Raw genomic sequence first — 19,954 nt, 5'->3', positions numbered from 1 at the left:
GTTCAGACTTCAAAGGACACGCGACGCGAACCACACAAGCCACAACACAGGCCAGACAACACTGTATGTGTGTATGTGTCAGGGGCAGAGAGAGAAGGATAATTAGGTTTAAGAGAGCACTTATCCTTCTTGGTCCTGTATTTAGAATCTCTTTAAACTGGGATTTCATTGAGAACAAAGACTACAAAGGACTACTGAGCAGCAGGCAGCACACTGTGTGGGTAGGATAAAGTACTGGTCAAACTATACTGTTATATCCTCCAGTAAGTGCTTGATGTAGGAGCCTACTTACTTGAGTCACCTGTTACGATAAACAATCATCACGGCTTGACACACACACTATCTCCTTCCACCATCTTCTCACCTGTCGGCCTGGTCGCCCAGCGAGCCGATGAAGATGGCAAAGGCGTTGACCTGGGGGTCCGAGGTCAGGGCGCGGGCAAAGCGTTCGGGCGTGATACCGTAGCGCTCCAGGTTGGCATCGCTCAGCACCACCACGAAGCGCTCGTCAGCGTCCTCGCGTGCCAGCTCCCTGATGCCAGCCTCTGTGCTCTCCAGGGTGTAGTCTCCACTCATACAAAACTGGGAGTGGGCATGCATGTTCTGGAGAGGGCAGAGAGAGAGGTGAGGACACACACACAGTGGAAGAGAGGACAGGAGACGAGAATTGGTAGGGTAGAATGGGTAGAATAGGTAGAATGAGGTTGAGTGGGGTAAAGTGAGATATATAGTAGGGTAGTGTGGGGTAGAGTAGGGTTGAGTGAGGTTAGGTAGGGTAGAGTAGAGTGAGGTTGAGTGGGGTAGTGTGAGGTTGAGTGGGGTTGAGTGGGGTAGAGTGAGGTTGAGTGGGGTAGTGTGAGGTTGAGTGGGGTAGTGTGAGGTAGAGTGAGGTTGAGTGGGGTAGTGTGAGGTTGAGTGGAGTAGTGTGAGGTTGAGTGAGGTTGAGTGGGGTAGTGTGAAGTTGAGTGGGGTAGTGTGAGGTAGAGTTAGGTTGAGTGGGGTAAAGTGAGATATAGAGTAGTGTAGTGTGGGGTAGAGTGAGGTTGAGTGGGGTAGTGTGAGGTTGAGAGGGGTAGTGTGAAGTTGAGTGGGGTAGTGTGAGGTTGAGTGGAGCAGTGTGGGGTAGAGTGGGGTAGAGAGGTTGAGTGGGGTAGTGTGAGGTTGAGTGGGGTAGAGTGGGGTAGTGTGAGGTTGAGTGGGGTAGAATAGGTAGAATGAGGTTGAGTGGGGTAAAGTGAGATATATAGTAGGGTAGTGTGGGGTAGAGTAGGGTTGAGTGAGGTTAGGTAGGGTAGAGTAGAGTGGGGTAGAGTGGGGTAGTGTGAGGTTGAGTGGGGTAGAATAGGTAGAATGAGGTTGAGTGGGGTAAAGTGAGATACAGTGGGGGAAAAAAGTATTTAGTCAGCCACCAATTGTGCAAGTTCTCCCACTTAAAAATATGAGAGAGGCCTGTAATTTTCATCATAGGTACACGTCAACTATGACAGACAAAATGAGGAAAAAAAATCCAGAAAATCACATTGTAGGATTTTTAATGAATTTATTTGCAAATTATGGTGGAAAATAAGTATTTGGTCAATAACAAAAGTTTCTCAATATTTTGTTATATACCCTTTGTTGGCAATGACACAGGTCAAACGTTTTCTGTAAGTCTTCACAAGGTTTTCACACACTGTTGCTGGTGTGTGGCCCATTCCTCCATGCAGATCTCCTCTAGAGCAGTGATGTTTTGGGGCTGTCGCTGGGCAACACAGACTTTAAACTCCCTCCAAAGATGTTCTATGGGGTTGAGATCTGGAGACTGGCTAGGCCACTCCAGGACCTTGAAATGCTTCTTACGAAGCCACTCCTTCGTTGCCCGGGCGGTGTGTTTGGGATCATTGTCATGCTGAAAGACCCAGCCACGTTTCATCTTCAATGCCCTTGCTGATGGAAGGAGGTTTTCACTCAAAATCTCACGATACATGGCCCCATTCATTCTTTACTTTACACAGATCAGTCGTCCTGGTCCCTTTGCAGAAAAACAGCCCCAAAGCATGATGTTTCCACCCCCATGCTTCACAGTAGGTATGGCGTTCTTTGGATGCAACTCAGCATTCTTTGTCCTCCAAACACGACGAGTTGAGTTTTTACCAAAAAGTTCTATTTTGGTTTCATCTGACCATATGACATTCTCCCAATCCTCTTCTGGATCATCCAAATGCACTCTAGCAAACTTCAGACGGGCCTGGACATGTACTGGCTTAAGCAGGGGGACACGTCTGCCACTGCAGGATTTGAGTCCCTGGCGGCGTAGTGTGTTACTGATGGTAGGCTTTGTTACTTTGGTCCCAGCTCTCTGCAGGTCCCCCCGTGTGGTTCTGGGATTTTTGCTCACCGTTCTTGTGATCATTTTGACCCCACAGGGTGAGATCTTGCGTGGAGCCCCAGATCGAGGGAGATTATCAGTGGTCTTGTATGTCTTCCATTTCCTAATAATTGCTCCCACAGTTGATTTCTTCAAACCAAGCTGCTTACCTATTGCAGATTCAGTCTTCCCAGCCTGGTGCAGGTCTACAATTTTGTTTCTGGTGTCCTTTGACAGCTCTTTGGTCTTGGCCATAGTGGAGTTTGGAGTGTGACTGTTTGAGGTTGTGGACAGGTGTCTTTTATACTGATAACAAGTTCAAACAGGTGCCATTAATACAGGTAACGAGTGGAGGACAGAGGAGCCTCTTAAAGAAGTAGTTACAGGTCTGTGAGAGCCAGAAATCTTGCTTGTTTGTAGGTGACCAAATACTTATTTTCCACCATAATTTGCAAATAAATTCATTAAAAATCCTACAATGTGATTTTCTGGATTTTTTTTCCTCCATGTGTCTGTCATAGTTGACGTGTACCTATGATGAAAATTACAGGCCTCTCTCATCTTTTTAAGTGGGAGAACTTGCACAATTGGTGGCTGACTAAATACTTTTTTCCCCCACTGTATATAGTAGGGTAGTGTGGGGTAGAGTAGGGTTGAGTGAGGTTAGGTAGGGTAGAGTAGAGTGAGGTTGAGTGGGGTAGTGTGAGGTTGAGTGGGGTTGAGTGGGGTAGAGTGAGGTTGAGTGGGGTAGTGTGAGGTTGAGTGGGGTAGTGTGAGGTTGAGTGGGGTAGTGTGAGGTAGAGTGAGGTTGAGTGGGGTAGTGTGAGGTTGAGTGGAGTAGTGTGAGGTTGAGTGGGGTTGAGTGGGGTAGTGTGAAGTTGAGTGGGGTAGTGTGAGGTAGAGTTAGGTTGAGTGGGGTAAAGTGAGATATAGAGTAGTGTAGTGTGGGGTAGAGTGAGGTTGAGTGGGGTAGTGTGAGGTTGAGAGGGGTAGTGTGAAGTTGAGTGGGGTAGCGTGAGGTTGAGTGGAGCAGTGTGGGGTAGAGTGGGGTAGAGAGGTTGAGTGGGGTAGTGTGAGGTTGAGTGGGGTAGAGTGGGGTAGTGTGAGGTTGAGTGGGGTAGAATAGGTAGAATGAGGTTGAGTGGGGTAAAGTGAGATATATAGTAGGGTAGTGTGGGGTAGAGTAGGGTTGAGTGAGGTTAGGTAGGGTAGAGTAGAGTGAGGTTGAGTGGGATAGTGTGAGGTTGAGTGGGGTTGAGTGGGGTAGAGTGAGGTTGAGTGGGGTAGTGTGAGGTTGAGTGGGGTAGTGTGAGGTTGAGTGGGTAGTGTGAGGTTGAGTGGGGTAGTGTGAGGTTGAGTGGGGTAGTGTGAGGTTGAGTGGAGCAGTGTGGGGTAGAGTGGGGTAGAGAGGTTGAGTGGGGTAGTGTGAGGTTGAGTGAGGTAGAGTGTGGTAGTGTGAGGTTGAGTGGGGTAGTGTGAGGTAGAGTGAGTTTGAGTGGGGTAATGTGAGGTTGAGTGAGGTAGTGTGAGGTTGAGTGGGGTAGTGTGAGGTAGAGTGGAGTTGTGTGGGGTTGAGTGGGGTAGAGTGAGATTGAGTGGGGTAGAGTGAGATTGAGTGAGGTAGTGTGAGGTTGAGTGGGGTAGTGTGAGGTTGAGTGGGGTAGTGTGAAGTTGAGTGGGGTAGTGTGAGATTGAGTGGGGTAGTGTGAGGTAGAGTGAGGTTGAGTGGGGTAGTGTGAGGTTGAGTGGGGTAGTGTGAGGTTGAGTGGGGTAGTGTGAAGTTGAGTGGGGTAGTGTGAGGTTGAGTGAGGTTAAGTGGGGTAGTGTGAGGTTGAGTGGGGTAGTGTGAGGTAGGGTGGAGTTGTGTGGGGTAGAGTGGGATTGAGTGGGGTAGAGTGAGATAGAGTGGGGTAGTGTGAGGTGGAGTGAGGTTGAGTGGGGTAGTGAGAGGTTGAGTGTGATAGTGTGAGGTTGAGTGGGGAAGTGTGAGGTTGAGTGGGATAGTGTGAGGTTGAGTGAGGTAGAGTGAGGTTGAGTGGGGTAGAGTGAGGTTGAGCGGGATAGTGTGGGGTAGAGGCAGAGTGAGGTAGAGTCAGTGGAGTAGAGTGAGATATAGAGTAGGCTAGTGTTCGGTAGAGTGGGGTAGAGTGAAGTGGAGTTGGGTCCGTACCTTGAGGACCTTCAGTCTCTGTTTGTTGTTCTTGGGGACCTTGTCTGTTCTGACCAGCTCTATGTCATAACCATCACCAGAATGACCCACAATGTCATACTGGAGAAAAGAGAGAAAGCTGAGGTAAAACAACTTATGACCTATACGTAGCAAGTCCTACAGCTGCACCATTGACAGCATCTTGACTGGCTGCATCACCGCTTGGTATGGCAACTGGTTGAACCAGTACAGCACCATCCAGGACCTCTATACCAGGCGGTGTCAGAGGAAGGCCCTAAAAATTGTCCAAGACTCCAGCCACCCCCTTTTTATTTGCACGTACTCTCTTGTACCGGCTCTATGCACACCCACTGGACTCTACCCACACACTTACACACACACACACGCATGCATATTGACGCCACACACATACACACACTTTCACACTCTTCACATACCTGTACACTGCTGCTACTCTGTTTATTATCTATCCTGATTACCTAGTCACTTTTACCCCTACCTACATGTACATATTACCTCAACTACCTCGTACCCCTTCACATTGACTCGGTATTGGTACTCCTTGTATATAGTCTCGTTATTGTTATTTTATTGTGTTACTATTTCCTTTTTTGCACATTTGTCTTACTTTTGAACTCTGAATTGTTGGGAAAGGGCTCGTAAGTAAGCATTTCACGGTAAAGTCTACACCTGTTGTATTCGGCGCATGTGACATGATTTTGCATATTTTCAGCCTTGTGAATAAAAAGGAGCATACAACATCATGCAATACATCTCCAACCCTGGTTCTCAACCTATCACCACTGCCTAGAAAGCAAAGCCAAGCATTCCCCCCTGCTGCTATGTTGGTCCACTGCTATAGCCGGGGATGGCACTGATGATCCAGTGATATTAGGGCTCATATTTATGGAGGGTCAAGGGTATTCTGTCTCTGCCAGAGCCCAGTATGTCAGCCTAGTCACACACTTCTGCCATCAATCATCTTTTAAAACCTAGTTTTCACATAACTCAGAGTCAGATAAAGTGTCCTACAGTGGAACTCCCCATATCTAGTGTCACATGGCATCACTCCTGATTGCGACTGAGGTATATGAGTCTCACTGTTACGTGTGTGTGCAGGCACGTGCACAGATAGGGATCTACCTGTGCCCGAGCACCTGCCCCTTTGCCCTCCCACTCGCCAAGTGCCCATTTGGGTGTTTTTTTGTATACCGTTTTTGTCATTGTTGTTCTGAAGCCACTGCCCCAAAGTCGTCGTGACGTCGTCAAGTTCGTCATCCCCCTAACCCTACCCCGTCCGTTGGTCTACCCTGTACGGAGCTCACGTGCGCCTGGTTGTGCCTTTTTCCCAGTCTGCCCTGTACAGAGATAGCGTGCGCCCGGTATCCAAAAATGCATGGCGAGATGCGATCACCGTGTGTAGCAAGCTACCTATTTTAAATATCAACAGTGCTGCCACAGCAGCATAACATTTGATTAACACTTGATTTACATCATCATCAATATTTGGTCTGGTTGGCTACGGCAGCAGCACTTCATCATTTATTTCCTCATAGAATCATAGCCACAGGAAGGGTGCTGGAGGTGCTGCAGCACCCCTGATACATTTAAATAAAAGTGTCAAAGTTACAGTATTATTGCTGTCTGTTCAGAAATAAATGAAATAATTCAGAAAAGCCTACTACACCATAAGTAGGCCTATAATTTAGCCACAGAGGAAGGATCAACAGCTTCTTTAAAACAAGTCTAGCTGTGGATTGTGTGTTGCCCAATAAGAAGGCATAGCCTACAGGCGGGAACGCGCAGCAAATCTGTCAGTGAACAGCATGAATTCAAAACAGGCCTTTCTCAATATTTCAAATACAATCTTGAGAAAACACAGGTTGGAAAGCAAATGGCTCCTGCTGAAAATAAAATACTCTAATCTGTCTGATGTAGGCTATCAAAATATTTTATCAACTTCCAAATAGGCATATTGAGCGAACATTGTTTTACAAAGTAAAATAAGAGAGAGATATAGGCTTTTGGCACGAGCGCATCGGCCATCGCCGGAGAGTAAGCTGCGCATAATTTCCTCCTCAGATTGTACAATATGTGTCTCCACACACCTAGACCTAGGCTATTGATGGATTCAAGATGAGGTCGTTTTTTATTGATCTCAGATTCTCAGTTTGTCAGTGTCAAAGTAGTCTGTCATTTAAAAAAGATTCTGTCAAAGTCTCCAGTCATGTAAAATGATGTAGAATTGCATGAAATGCGTGTATATAAGGCCACATTTTCTCCCGGACCCTAGGCTACAAAAAATCAGCTGATAGCCTACCCTCGTTTCCCGCTTGCTTCAAATTGATGATGAGTGTGTTGTTGCAGAAATAAATAGGCCTATGCTAAAAATGCATTTTTCTCTACAGAGGCATTTAGTGGGTGCCCTTTTTTATATTTTGAACACCTGCCCCCTGAAAGGTCTATGCATGGCCCTGTGTGTGTGTGTGTGTGTGTATGTATGTACAGTACCAGTCAAAAGTTTGGACACACCTTCTCATTCAATGTGTTTTGTATGTGTGTGTGTATGAACCCTGTTGACTAAACATGGGCTTAGCTTCTTCTAAACATGACTTTATGATGCTCTGGAATGCAACACTGAAGTCGTCTAGTTTCCTCTCTTTTATAACTTGCATACAGGCTGGTGTGTGTGTTAGTATACAGTGCCTTGCAAAAGTATTCATCCCCCTTGGCGTTTTTCCTATTTTGTTGCATTACAACCTGTAATTTAAATGGATTTTTATTTGGATTTCATGTAATGGACATACACAAAATAGTCCAAATTGGTGAAGTGGAAAAATTCAAAACAATTAATAACGGAAAAGTGGTGCGTGCATATGTATTCACCCCCTTTGCTATGAAGCACCTAAATAAGATCTGGTGCAACCAATTACCTTCAGAAGTCACATAATTAGTTAAATAAAGTTCACCAGTGTGCAATCTGTCACATGATGTCAGTATATATACACCTGTTCTGAAAGGCCCCAGAGTCTGCAACACCACTAAGCAAGGGGCACCACCAAGCAAGCAGCACCATGAAGACCAAGGAGCTCTCCAAACAGGTCAGGGACAAAGTTGTGGAGAAGTACAGATCAGGGTTGGGTTAGAAAAAAATATCAGAAACTTTGAACATCCCACGGAGCACCATTAAATCCATTATTAAAAAATGGAAAGAATATGGCACCACAACAAACCTGCCAAGAGAGGGCCGCCCACCAAAACTCATGGACCAGGCAAGAAGGGCATTAATCAGAGAGGCAGCAAAGAGACCAAAGATAACCCTGAAGGAGCTGCAAAGCTCCACAGCGGAGATTGGAGTATCTGTCCATAGAACCACTTTAAGCCGTACACTCCACAGAGCTGGGCTTTACGGAAGATTGGCCAGAAAAAAATAAGCAAACACGTTTGGTGTTCGCCAAAATATGGAAGAAGGTACTCTGGTCAGATGAGACTAAAATTGTGCTTTTTGGCCATCAAGGAAAACGCTATGTCTGGCGCAAACCCAACACCTCTCATCACTCCGAGAACACGATCCCCACAGTGAAGCATGATGGTGGCAGCATCATGCTGTGGGGATGTTTTTCATCAGCAGGGACTGGAAAACTGGTCAGAATTGAAGGAATGATGGATGGCGCTAAATACAGGGAAATTCTTGAGGGAAACCTGTTTCAGTTTTCCAGAGATTTGAAACTGAGACGGAGGTTCACCTTCCAGCAGGACAATGACCCTAAGCATACTGCTAAAGCAACACTCGAGTGGTTTAAGGGGAAACATTTAAATGTCTTGGAATGGCCTAGTCAAAGGCCAGACCTCAATCCAATTGAGAATCTGTGGTATGACTTAAAGATTGCTGTACACCAGCGGAACCCATCCAACTTAAAGGAGCTGGAGCAGTTTTGCCTTGAAGTATGGACAAAAATCCCAGTGGCTAGATGTGCCAAGCTTATAAAGACATACCACAAGAGACTTGCAGCTGTAATTGTTCCAAAAGGTGGCTCTACAAAGTATTGACTTTGGGGGGGTGAATAGTTATGCACGCTCAAGTTTTCTGTTTTTTTGTCTTATTTCTTGTTTGTTTCACAATAAACATATTTTGCATCTTCCAAGTGGTAGGCATGTTGTGTAAATCAAATGATACAAACCCCCCAAAAATCTATTTTAATTCCAGGTTGTAAGGCAACAAAACAGGAAAAATGACAAGGGGGGTGAATACTTTCGCAAGCCTCTGTATGTGTGTGCGTGTGTCTCTGTGTGTGTGCGTGTGTCTGCACATCTTATCTTAGATGTATATGAGCAGGTGGCACCTGTCAGATTGTAGAGCACAGGTGTGTGTGTGTGTTATCAGATGCAGGTGTGTTACGCAAGTGTGTGTAACACTGATATGTGAGCAGTAGGTCAGGTGGTGTAGGGGAAAACGCTGTGGGGCCATGAAGTCTGCCACTTCACCCTCCTCTCCACTCCTCACACACGTCTGACATGGACACTATCCCTCCCTCCCTCTCACCACCCATTTATCACCCTACCCCTCGCACTCCCCCTTTCCCTCTCTCCTCCCCTTTCCTCTCTTTGACCCTCTCTCTCGCACTCTCTCTCCTGTGAAAGGTGACTATACTTCACAGATATTACAGTCTGGACAAACCAACACATATTCTGTCTAAAGAATACTTTAGCTGATCCTAGTTTTGTACCGACGGGAAACTACTGCATGTGCATATGTGTGTATCTCACCTTGATCTTCTGTTCGTAGCTCTCCAGGGCTTCCATCACCATACACACAGCTTCCATGGATCTCTCCAGCCTGCCGTCCACCCCGTTGAAACGGTACATGCTCCCCGACACGTCAGCTAACACACGCAGACGCTTTGGCTTCTGCTGCGGGCTGCCCAACTATACACACACACACACACACACACACACACACACACACACACACACACACACACACACACACACACACACACACACACACACACACACACAGAGAGACATACAGACAGACACACACAGAAACAGAGGATTAAACAGATAGTACACACAGACTTCCCTGCAGGATGGAATATTACAGGGGAACTGGTACTGTATAGAACTGGAACACAATAATATTAGAAACAAAAGTGAGAATCCCTACTATAATATTCTGGAAAAGAACGTTTTCACAGAGACAAGCTGAGACACATTATCTTAATCACTCTACTTAACATCAGCAAATAAAAGCTAGGGGAAACTCATTCATTCAGAAAACTGGTCATCACTTCAAGTGGATATCCATGGAAAAAGGCACTGCTCAATTGCATTACCTAGAAATAACTGACTTAATAGTGGGAGAAACATTTTCTTTTGTTTCTCCTTTATATCTCTTAAGTGGGTGTTTATTATGTTACCATAGACGGGTGGCCTCTCTAGACAGACCAAAAATATTTGACGCTTGGAGCTAAGTGAGATTAAAACGTGTGTGTATTTTGGTTAGTGAGTTTGTGTTTGTTTGGGTACACGTGCGTATGGGGGGGATGTGTTAATGTGGGAACATTGTGTTTGTGTGTGTGGTTAATGGCTAGTTAAGTGTGGGAACCTGGGAGAATGTGTGTGATCCGAGACCATAGATTTGCAATAATAATAATAATCACACACACCACAGGAATCCAACTACACACACACACACACACACACACACAGATATGCGCGCATGCACAACACACCTACCTCTGGATCCACCTCTCCTCTGCGTTTGTAGATAGCCTTCTCTCCCGTCAGTCCGTCTATGATCTTCATCGTCCAGCTCTCCCAGTGACTGGTTCTTCAACCACTGACGCTCCTTACCTTTGGCCTGGGGACACAGACAGAGAAACACTGTCAACATATCACCCACTAATCAACTCTGATAGGGATAGACTAATTCCCAAACAATCAGAACAATCTAAGGGCCAGTCTCCTTAACCCAAATTAAGCATACTCCTGGACTTAAGAGCATGGAGGATCTTTGAAAGTGTTTGTAGTCCAGGAATAAGCTTAGTCTGGGTTTGGGAAACTGACCCTCAGTGATCAGAAGGCTCAGAGTGTTTCATCACTACTGTTTAGGAGAAGACTTAAAAACAATATTTTCATGGAACCACAAATACAAATCTTTCTCTGGGCATTTGACAGGGCAAACAAAGAAAGATTGATTAAGTATGACAGGCAGAAAAAGTATGATAACCAGAAAAAGGTTATATTGATTACCGGGCGATAGTTGCCTAAACGGTCCATAATATGTAACAGCTGGACAGGGTTATGGTGGCTAGACGGGTCACTGTTCACACATTCTACACAGACATGACAAGCTCTAGTAGACACAGTAGAGGATGTTATCAGCTAATACTACTACACAGTCGTGCACACATATGCGCAACACACACACACACACACTCACACTCACACTCACACACACACACACACACACACACACACACACACACACACACACACACACACACACAGAGATAAGAGATACAGTATGAGATATCACATAATGCACAGTAAGTAGCCTATGCACACCCCAGCCCACCCCACCCCAGTCCACCACAGCCCACCCCAGTCCAGTCCAGCCCAGACCAGTCCACCCCAGCCCACCCCACCCCAGGGTTATGTCACAACAGCCCACTGCTATTGTATCTGGATCTGATACACCCTTAAAAACAGAACTAGGATCAGCTGACTGACAAAATCCTAACCATTACAGAGAATAAGACAAAACCGGGGTCTCCCCAGAGTGAGAAAATATGGATCATGTCTCAATCTGGCAACCCTGTCCATTGCGAGCTGTGTTTAGGAGTAAACACTGAGGGCAATCACATATGGAACTGTGTGTGTGTGTGGGTAATCACATATGGAAGACTGTGTGTATGTATGTGTGTGTGTGTGTGTGTGTGTGTGTGTGTGTGTGTGTGTGTGTGTGTGTGTGTGTGTGTTATCAGAAGGGATTCCCCGGTGGGGCGGTCTGCTCTGATCTCTACAGCTGACAGAAACAATAGGGTATCATTTCATTTCCCTGGGAGCCTGCAAGCTCTACTGTGTGTGTGTGTGTATAAAAAGCTATGTTAAGATAGCACATTACTTCATATACACACAGGATAGTTCTCTTTATAGGAACAAATAAAAACAAACAACATAAGCATGTTCAAAGACAGAGATTATAGATCTTCACACAAGGCGTGGAGCGCACGCATGCACTATATATACTTGTGTGGACTTTTTGGGGACCAACAATTCAAAATCAAAATTTCCCTAACCTTAACCCTAATTCTAACCCAAACCCCTAAAATTGCGGACCGGAAAAATGTCCTCACTTCTATGAATTTCAGTTTGTTTACTATTCTTGTGAGGACTTTTGGTAATCACAAGTATAGTAAAACGTTCACACACACACACCCACCCACCCACCCTGGACTGGAGAATCATAGAGCTTGGCCTCATACTCTGTAATCATTGTCATGTCCTAAAAGTATTTCCACTCTTCTCACACGCATACACACAAATCCAATTACACACGTACAACTACCTACCTCTCCCAGGAAAAGATAAAAAGACAGAATCACACTCCTGATATTTGGCAACACCCATTGTCCAGGGGCCCTCATCTGGACAACCAATCAGAGTGCTTGTTAGGGCCAGTGAGGACTGCTATTACCAACATGGGAACAGTATTCTGGGACATATCGTGTGTGTTGTTACCTGTAAGCTGTCTAGAATTATGCGTAGAGACTGGACCTGTCTTCTGACATTTCCAGAGAAACGCTCGTAGGTAGATGCATCATATTCACTCATGTCTATCTCCTTCAACCTGGGGAAAGAAGAGAGGGAGAGAGGTAGAGATAGGGGGGGTTAGAGAAAGAAACAGTGGGCTACTGTTGCCATTATTCTAAAAGGAAAAATACAACCAAGATCAGAGGCAATGTGTACAACATTCATCCTAAATGAAAGGTGATGGGTGTTGACACAAGCATGTTAGCATGTGTGAGAAGTGTATAAGGGATGTTTCCATGAGCTCAGCACACCTGAAGAGCAGAAGAGAGGGGCCAGTCCTGTTTAATAAGGGCCAGTGGGAGGCGTGTGTGTGTTTGTGTGTGTGTGTGTGTGCGCGCAGGTGGGCTGATTGATGCCTGACTGGAGTGCTGCCAGCCCCTGATCCTCACACACACTAGCAATCCACGCAAGCATACACACACACCTGTGTAGCCTAGGGCAGGTGTGTTGAACCCTCCAGGTAAGAGTAGCATATCTAAATCTCTGTGTTAATCCCAGTGACTGGCAGAGTTAATCCTTTCCCCCATGGAGCGTGCACACACACACACACACACACACACACACACACACACACACACACACACGCACGCCTTTAATCCAGGTAAATAGGGACAGGCAGATATGAGACCACATCTCTCCCTGAAGGCCTGCTGGGGGATTGTCTATGAGGTGTTTGAAGTCTAAACTGAGAACCAGAGCGTGACAAGATGGTGTGTGTGTGTGTGTGGTGTGTGTTTTCAGTCGGTGGTATTGTGGCTGTGTGTGTATCAGCCGTGCGATCAGTCTGACTTTATCCTGTCACGTATCACAGTTTCAAACAAACTGCTAACACATGGGTCAAATCCCTACCACTAGCAACTAGTATAGTAGCCTCTCTGCACAGGCTACACAAACGCACCACACCGCGCGGCTGCTGCCTCTCTAACCTGGTGGTCCCTGCACGCACCCCTCACCTGGAGTTCCAGGTCGCAGGCAGCCTCTGGAACTGCCGTTCTGCTGCCAACAAAGCTGACTTCATCCCAGCCTATGCCAACCTCCAGTCCCTCGACTTCCTGGCGCTGACGGAAACATGGATCACCACTGAAAACACTGCTACTCCTACTGCTCTCTCCTCGTCTGACCATGTGTTCTCGCATACCCCGAGAGCATCTGGTCAGAGGGGTGGTGGTACAGGAATCCTCATCTCTCCCAAGTGGACATTCTCAATTTTTCCCCTAACCCATCTGTCTATCTCCTCATTTGAATTCCATGCTGTCACAGTCACTAGCCCATTTAAGCTTAATATCCTTGTCATCTATCGCCCTCCAGGTTCCCTTGGAGAGTTCATCAATGAGCTTGACGCCTTGATAAGTTCCTTTCCTGAGGATGGCTCACCCCTCACAGTTTTGGGGGATTTCAACCTCCCTATGTCCACATTTGACTCATTTCTCTCTGCCTCCTTCTTTCCACTCCTCTCCTCTTTTGACCTCACCCTCTCACCGTCCCCCCCTACTCACAAGGCAGGCAATACGCTTGACCTCATCTTCACTAGATGCTGCTCCTCTACTAATCTCACTGCAACTCCCCTCCATGTCTCCGACCACTACTTTGTTTCCTTTTCTCTCTCGCTCTCCTCCCACACTACTCACTCTGCCCCTACACAGATGGTAATGCGCCGCCGCAACCTTCGCTCTCTCTCTCCCACTACTCTCTCCTCTTCCATCCTATCATCTCTTCCCTCTGCTCAATCCTTCTCCCTCCAATCTCCTGATTCTGCCTCCTCAACCCTCCTCTCCTCCCTTTCTGCATCCTTTGACTCTCTGTGTCCCCTATCCTCCCGGCCGGCTCGGTCCTCCCCTCCAGCTCCGTGGCTTGATGACTCACTGCGAGCTCACAGAACAGAGCTCCGGGCAGCGGAGCGGAAATGGAAGAAAACTAAACTCCCTGCCGACCTGGCATCTTTTCACTCCCTCCTCTCTACATTTTCTTCATCTGTTTCTGCTGCTAAGGCCACCTTCTACCACTCTAAATTCCAAGCATCTGCCTCTAACCCTAGGAAGCTCTTTGCCACATTTTCCTCCCTCCTGAATCCTCCCCCCCACCCCCCCCCCCCTCCTCTCTCTCTGTGGATTACTTCGTCAACCACTTTGAAAAGAAGGTTGACGACATCCGATCCTCGTTTGTTAAGTCTAATGACACTGCTGGTCCTGCTCACACTGCCCTACCCTATGCTTTGACTTCTTTCTCCCCTCTCTCTCCAGATAAAATTCTGCGACTTGTGACTGCAGGCCGCCCAACAACCTGCCCGCTTGACCCCATCCCCTCCTCCCTTCTCCAGACCATCTCCGGTGAACTTCTCCCCTACCTCACCTCGCTGATCAACTCATCCTTGACCGCTGGCCATGTCCCTTCCGTCTTCAAGAGAGCGAGAGTTGCTCCCCTTCTCAAAAAACCAACACTCGACCCCACTGATGTCAACAACTACAGACCAGTATCCCTTCTTTCTTTTCTTTCCAAAACTATTGAGCGTGCCGTCTTTAGCCAACTCTCTTGCTATCTCTCTCAGAATGACCTTCTTGATCCAAACCAATCAGGTTTCAGGACTGGTCATTCAACTGAGACTGCTCTTCTCTGTGTCACGGAGACTCTCCGCACTGCCAAAGCTAACTCTCTCTCCTCTGCTCTTGTCCTTCTAGACCTGTCTGCTGCCTTTGATACTGTGAACCATCAGATCCTCCTCTCCACCCTCTCCGAGCTGGGCATCTCCGGCGCGGCTCACTCCTGGATTGCGTCCTACCTGACCGGTCGCTCCTACCAAGTGGCGTGGCGAGAAGCTGTCTCCGCACCACGTGCTCTCACCACTGGTGTCCCCCAAGGCTCAGTTCTAGGCCCTCTCCTTTTCTCCCTATACACCAAGTCACTTGGCTCTGTCATATCCTCACATGGTCTCTCCTATCATTGCTACGCTGACGATACACAACTAATCTTCTCCTTTCCCCCTTCTGATAACCAGGTGGCGAATCGCATCTCTGCATGTCTGGCAGACATATCAGTATGGATGACGGATCACCACCTCAAGCTGAACCCTGGCAAGACGGAGCTGCTCTTCCTCCCGGGGAAGGACTGCCCGTTCCATGATCTCGCCATCACGGTTGACAACTCCGCTGTGTCCTCCTCCCAGAGTGCGAAGAGCCTAGGCGTGACCCTGGACAACACCCTGTCGTTCTCCGCCAACATCAAGGCGGTGACCCGCTCCTGCAGGTTCATGCTCTACAACATTCGGAGAGTACGACCCTGCCTTACACAGGAAGCGGCACAGGTCCTAATCCAGGCACTTGTCATCTCCCGTCTGGACTACTGCAACTCGCTGTTGGCTGGCCTCCCTGCCTGTGCCATTAAACCCCTACAACTCATCCAGAATGCCGCAGCCCGTCTGGTGTTCAACCTTCCCAAGTTCTCTCACGTCACCCCCCTCCTCCGCACACTCCACTGGCTTCCAGTTGAAGCTCGCATCCGCTACAAGACCATGGTGCTTGCCTATGGAGCAGTGAGGGGAACGGCACCTCTGTACCTTCAGGCTCTGATCAGTCCCTACACCCAAACGAGGGCATTGCGCTCATCCACCTCTGGCCTGCTGGCTCCCCTTCCTCTGCGGAAGCATAGTTCCCGCTCAGCCCAGTCAAAACTGTTCGCTGCTCTGGCACCCCAATGGTGGAACAAGCTCCCTCACGACGCCAGGACAGCGGAGTCACTCACCACCTTCCGGAGACATTTGAAACCCCACCTCTTTAAGGAATACCTGGGATAGGATAAAGGAATCCTTCAATTGTAAAGTGGTTATCCCACTGGCTATAGGGTGAACGCACCAATTTGTGAGTCGCTCTGGCTAAGAGCGTCTGCTAAATGACGTTAATGTGCCCTTGAGCAAGGCACTTAACCCTAATTGCTCCTGTAAGTCGCTCTGGATAAGAGCGTCTGCTAAATGACTAAAATGTAAATGTAATGTATAGCAGGTACAGAGAGGCCCAGCCTGCTTGCTGGGACAGATGTGCACATTCAGCTACAATCTGCCCTCACTGCTAGCCTAACATTCAGCTACAATCTGCCCTCACTGCTAGCCTAACATTCAGCTACAATCTGCCCTCACTGCTAGCCTAACATTCAGCTACAATCTGCCCTCACTGCTAGTCTAACATTCAGCTACAATCTGCCCTCACTGCTAGTCTAACATTCAGCTACAATCTGCCCTCACTGCTAGTCTAACATTCAGCTACAATCTGCCCTCACTGCTAGCCTAACATTCAGCTACAATCTGCCCTCACTGCTAGTCTAACATTCAGCTTCAATCTGCCCTCACTGCAAGCCTAACATTCAGCTTCAATCTGCCCTCACTGCTAACCTAACATTCAGCTACAATCTGCCCTCACTGCTAGTCTAACATTCAGCTACAATCTGCCCTCACTGCTAGTCTAACATTCAGCTACAATCTGCCCTCACTGCTAGCCTAACATTCAGCTACAATCTGCCCTCACTGCTAGCCTAACATTCAGCTTCAATCTGCCCTCACTGCTAGTCTAACATTCAGCTACAATCTGCCCTCACTGCTAGTCTAACATTCAGCTACAATCTGCCCTCACTGCTAGCCTAACATTCAGCTTCAATCTGCCCTCACTGCTAGTCTAACATTCAGCTACAATCTGCCCTCACTGCTAACCTAACATTCAGCTACAATCTGCCCTCACTGCTAGCCTAACATTCAGCTACAATCTGCCCTCACTGCTAACCTAACATTCAGCTTCAATCTGCCCTCACTGCTAGCCTAACATTCAGCTTCAATCTGCCCTCACTGCTAGCCTAACATTCAGCTACAATCTGCCCTCACTGCAAGCCTAACATTCAGCTTCAATCTGCACTCACTGCTAGCAAAGCATTCAGCTTCAATCTGCTCTCACTGCTAGCATATCATTAAAGGATAATTTTTAAATGGCATGTTATAGAAGGGTCCAGACACTTGTTTTGGATTTCACTTGTTTTTGAGAAACTTACCCCAAACAGCGATTCACTTCCTCATCCTCGTTGTGCAGTACATGGGAATATAATGTTGAGGATAAAGTTTGAAATTACACATCGAGTACAACATCAAAAGACCTGCATCACTATACTAGTGCTTTTCCGTTTCTAGAAGGACGTATTAAGGGGCATTTTGTTCATGTTTTTTCAGAGCCTCCGTACTGCACAATTAGGATGAGGTGAAGTGAATCGCTGGTAAGGGTACGTTTCTCAAAAACAAGTGAAATCGCAAAAAAAAGTGTATGGACCCTTCTATAAAATGCCATTTATATCAACAATAGAGATTTGGTTATAAAATAACAGCTAACTTCTCCTTTAAGCTTCACTCTACCTTCAATGCTAGCTTAGAATGTAACTACTATCTGCCCTCAATGCAGCCTACCATTCAGCTTCACCCTGTCCTCACTGCAGCCTAGCATTCAGCTTCACTCTGTCCTCACTGCAGCCTAGCATTCAGCTTCACTCTGTCCTCACTGCAGCCTAGCATTCAGCTTCACTCTGTCCTCACTGCAGCCTAGCATTCAGCTTCACTCTGTCCTCACTGCAGCCTAGCATTCAGCTTCACTCTGTCCTCACTGCAGCCTAGCATTCAGCTTCACTCTGTCCTCACTGCAGCCTAGCATTCAGCTTCACTCTGTCCTCACTGCAGCCTAGCATTCAGCTTCACTCTGTCCTCACTGCAGCCTAGCATTCAGCTTCACTCTGTCCTCACTGCAGCCTAGCATTCAGCTTCACTCTGTCCTCACTGCAGCCTAGCATTCAGCTTCACTCTGTCCTCACTGCAGCCTAACATTCAATCTTCCTAGGGCCAGATGTCATCTTTATATTCAAGTATGTAAACTGTTGCTATTTCCTAGCAGGATTTGGTTAGTTTTATTTAAGGTACACACTCAATATTGCACAACAGTCCCATACTCTCACATGGCACATAGCATTATGCAGTCCAGTGGTTCCCTCTACACATTCCTGTGTGACTCTCCAGCAGCCACGGCTACTTCATCCAGAACGTAGCACAGACCAGAGAGGGAACAGCTAGCCCCAGCTGTGGCCAAACAGGGGGTGAAAAAAGATGGACAGAATACTGAATCCTTTTTCAGGACAACAACAAGAACCCAGGGTGTGGCTCACTTAGGGTTGCAAAGCTACCAGTAATTTACCAAAGTTATCGGAATCAAAAGTAATTTGGATAATTAACAGGTAATCAATGGCAATCTATGGTAACTTTGGTAATTTATACTTGAATAAATACAAATAAATAAAAACATATATATCTAATTAATGAAAAAAAGCTTCTAATCAAAAATGCCACTATTTTCAATCAACTATTCCAACTATTGTCTTTTTTCACAACTGCCACCAGTGTGGCCCCAAAACATTTAAAAACAAAGACATATTGACATGGTAAAATAAATACAAGTGTGTCATTTTTTAAAAGTATATTTCATGCTGAAACCCTCATATTAAAACACAAATGATATTCACTAAGTTGATGGTTAATATTTAGGATAATGTATTACAGCTTTGTCATTCTCAACAACAACAAAAATGAATTATCATTATTTAAATATATTGTACATGTGATAAGGCCACAGATAATTACAGACACGTGTTAATCTGAAGTACCCAAAACGGACACTAGATGTTTATTGCTAAACTTCGAACGTTTCTAGTAATATACCCTCCCTTTACAACCCTAGGCTCACTACACCAACACAACACACTCTCCCCACAGCACCGCTATTCACAATGACAACACATCTATCAGTAGTGTGTGTGTGGGTATGTGTGTGTTTCTGTGCATGTGTGTATTCACAGTGTCAGGTATTAGAATGTAATTCTAAGGTCTAAAAGAGAAGGAGCTGACTGATGCACAACCTTAAACTAAGTCAACACATGACTGGCACTGTTTATTCGTACATAGACAACACAATGAGATCAATTTCTGCAAAGGGGAAAAGGTTAAGGGGGTCTGTGTGAGTGTGTGTGTGTGTGGGGGGGGGTCTTTGTGCATGTGTTTGTTTGGGTGTGTGTATGTGAGAGAGACACACACACACACACACACACACACACACACAGCAGACTTGACATGGACCAACAACACCACCACTCTTGTCAAGAAGGTGCAACAACAGCGTCTTTACTTCCTAAGACGGCTGAAGAAATCCTCTCCAAATACTACCGCTGCACTATCAAGAACGTCCTGCCTGGCTGCATCTCGGCCTGGTACGGATATTGCGCCGTCCACGACCGCAAGGCCCTCCAGCGGGTGCTGAAGACGGCCCACTACATCACTGGGGCCGTGTTGCCACCCATCCAGGTCAATCTACTCGAAACGATGCCTGAGGAAGTCTCACAGCATCATCAAGGACCCCACACACCCCAGCCACGAGCTGTTCACTCCCTTACCATCGGACAGACTTTATTGGAGCATGAGGTCTGATACCAACAGGCTCAGAGACAGTTTCTAACTACAAGCCATCAGACACTTGAACTGGACTAACCACCTGCACTGACTCTCTGCATCTTAGCCACTGGCGTAATGCATTTTTTTAATGCGTCAGCCAGACAGC

At 46.8% G+C, this 19,954-nt stretch overlaps 1 protein-coding gene across 1 annotated transcript in view; it reads right to left on the bottom strand.

Moving 5' to 3' along the window:
* Nucleotides 1-19,954, bottom strand: part of vwa8 (von Willebrand factor A domain containing 8) — an 83,546-nt gene that overhangs the window by 2,338 nt on the left and 61,254 nt on the right. The window contains 6 exon segments of the mRNA XM_084161610.1: nt 365-603; nt 4,518-4,616; nt 9,285-9,443; nt 10,257-10,323; nt 10,325-10,380; nt 12,264-12,372. Of these exon segments, the coding sequence (XP_084017736.1) occupies nt 365-603; nt 4,518-4,616; nt 9,285-9,443; nt 10,257-10,323; nt 10,325-10,380; nt 12,264-12,372 (729 nt within the window).

The sequence above is a fragment of the Coregonus lavaretus genome (genome assembly GCF_964263955.1).
Source record: "Coregonus lavaretus genome assembly, chromosome: 5".
NCBI lineage: Eukaryota > Metazoa > Chordata > Actinopteri > Salmoniformes > Salmonidae > Coregonus > Coregonus lavaretus.
This window is presented reverse-complemented; position numbering and strand designations above follow the sequence as displayed.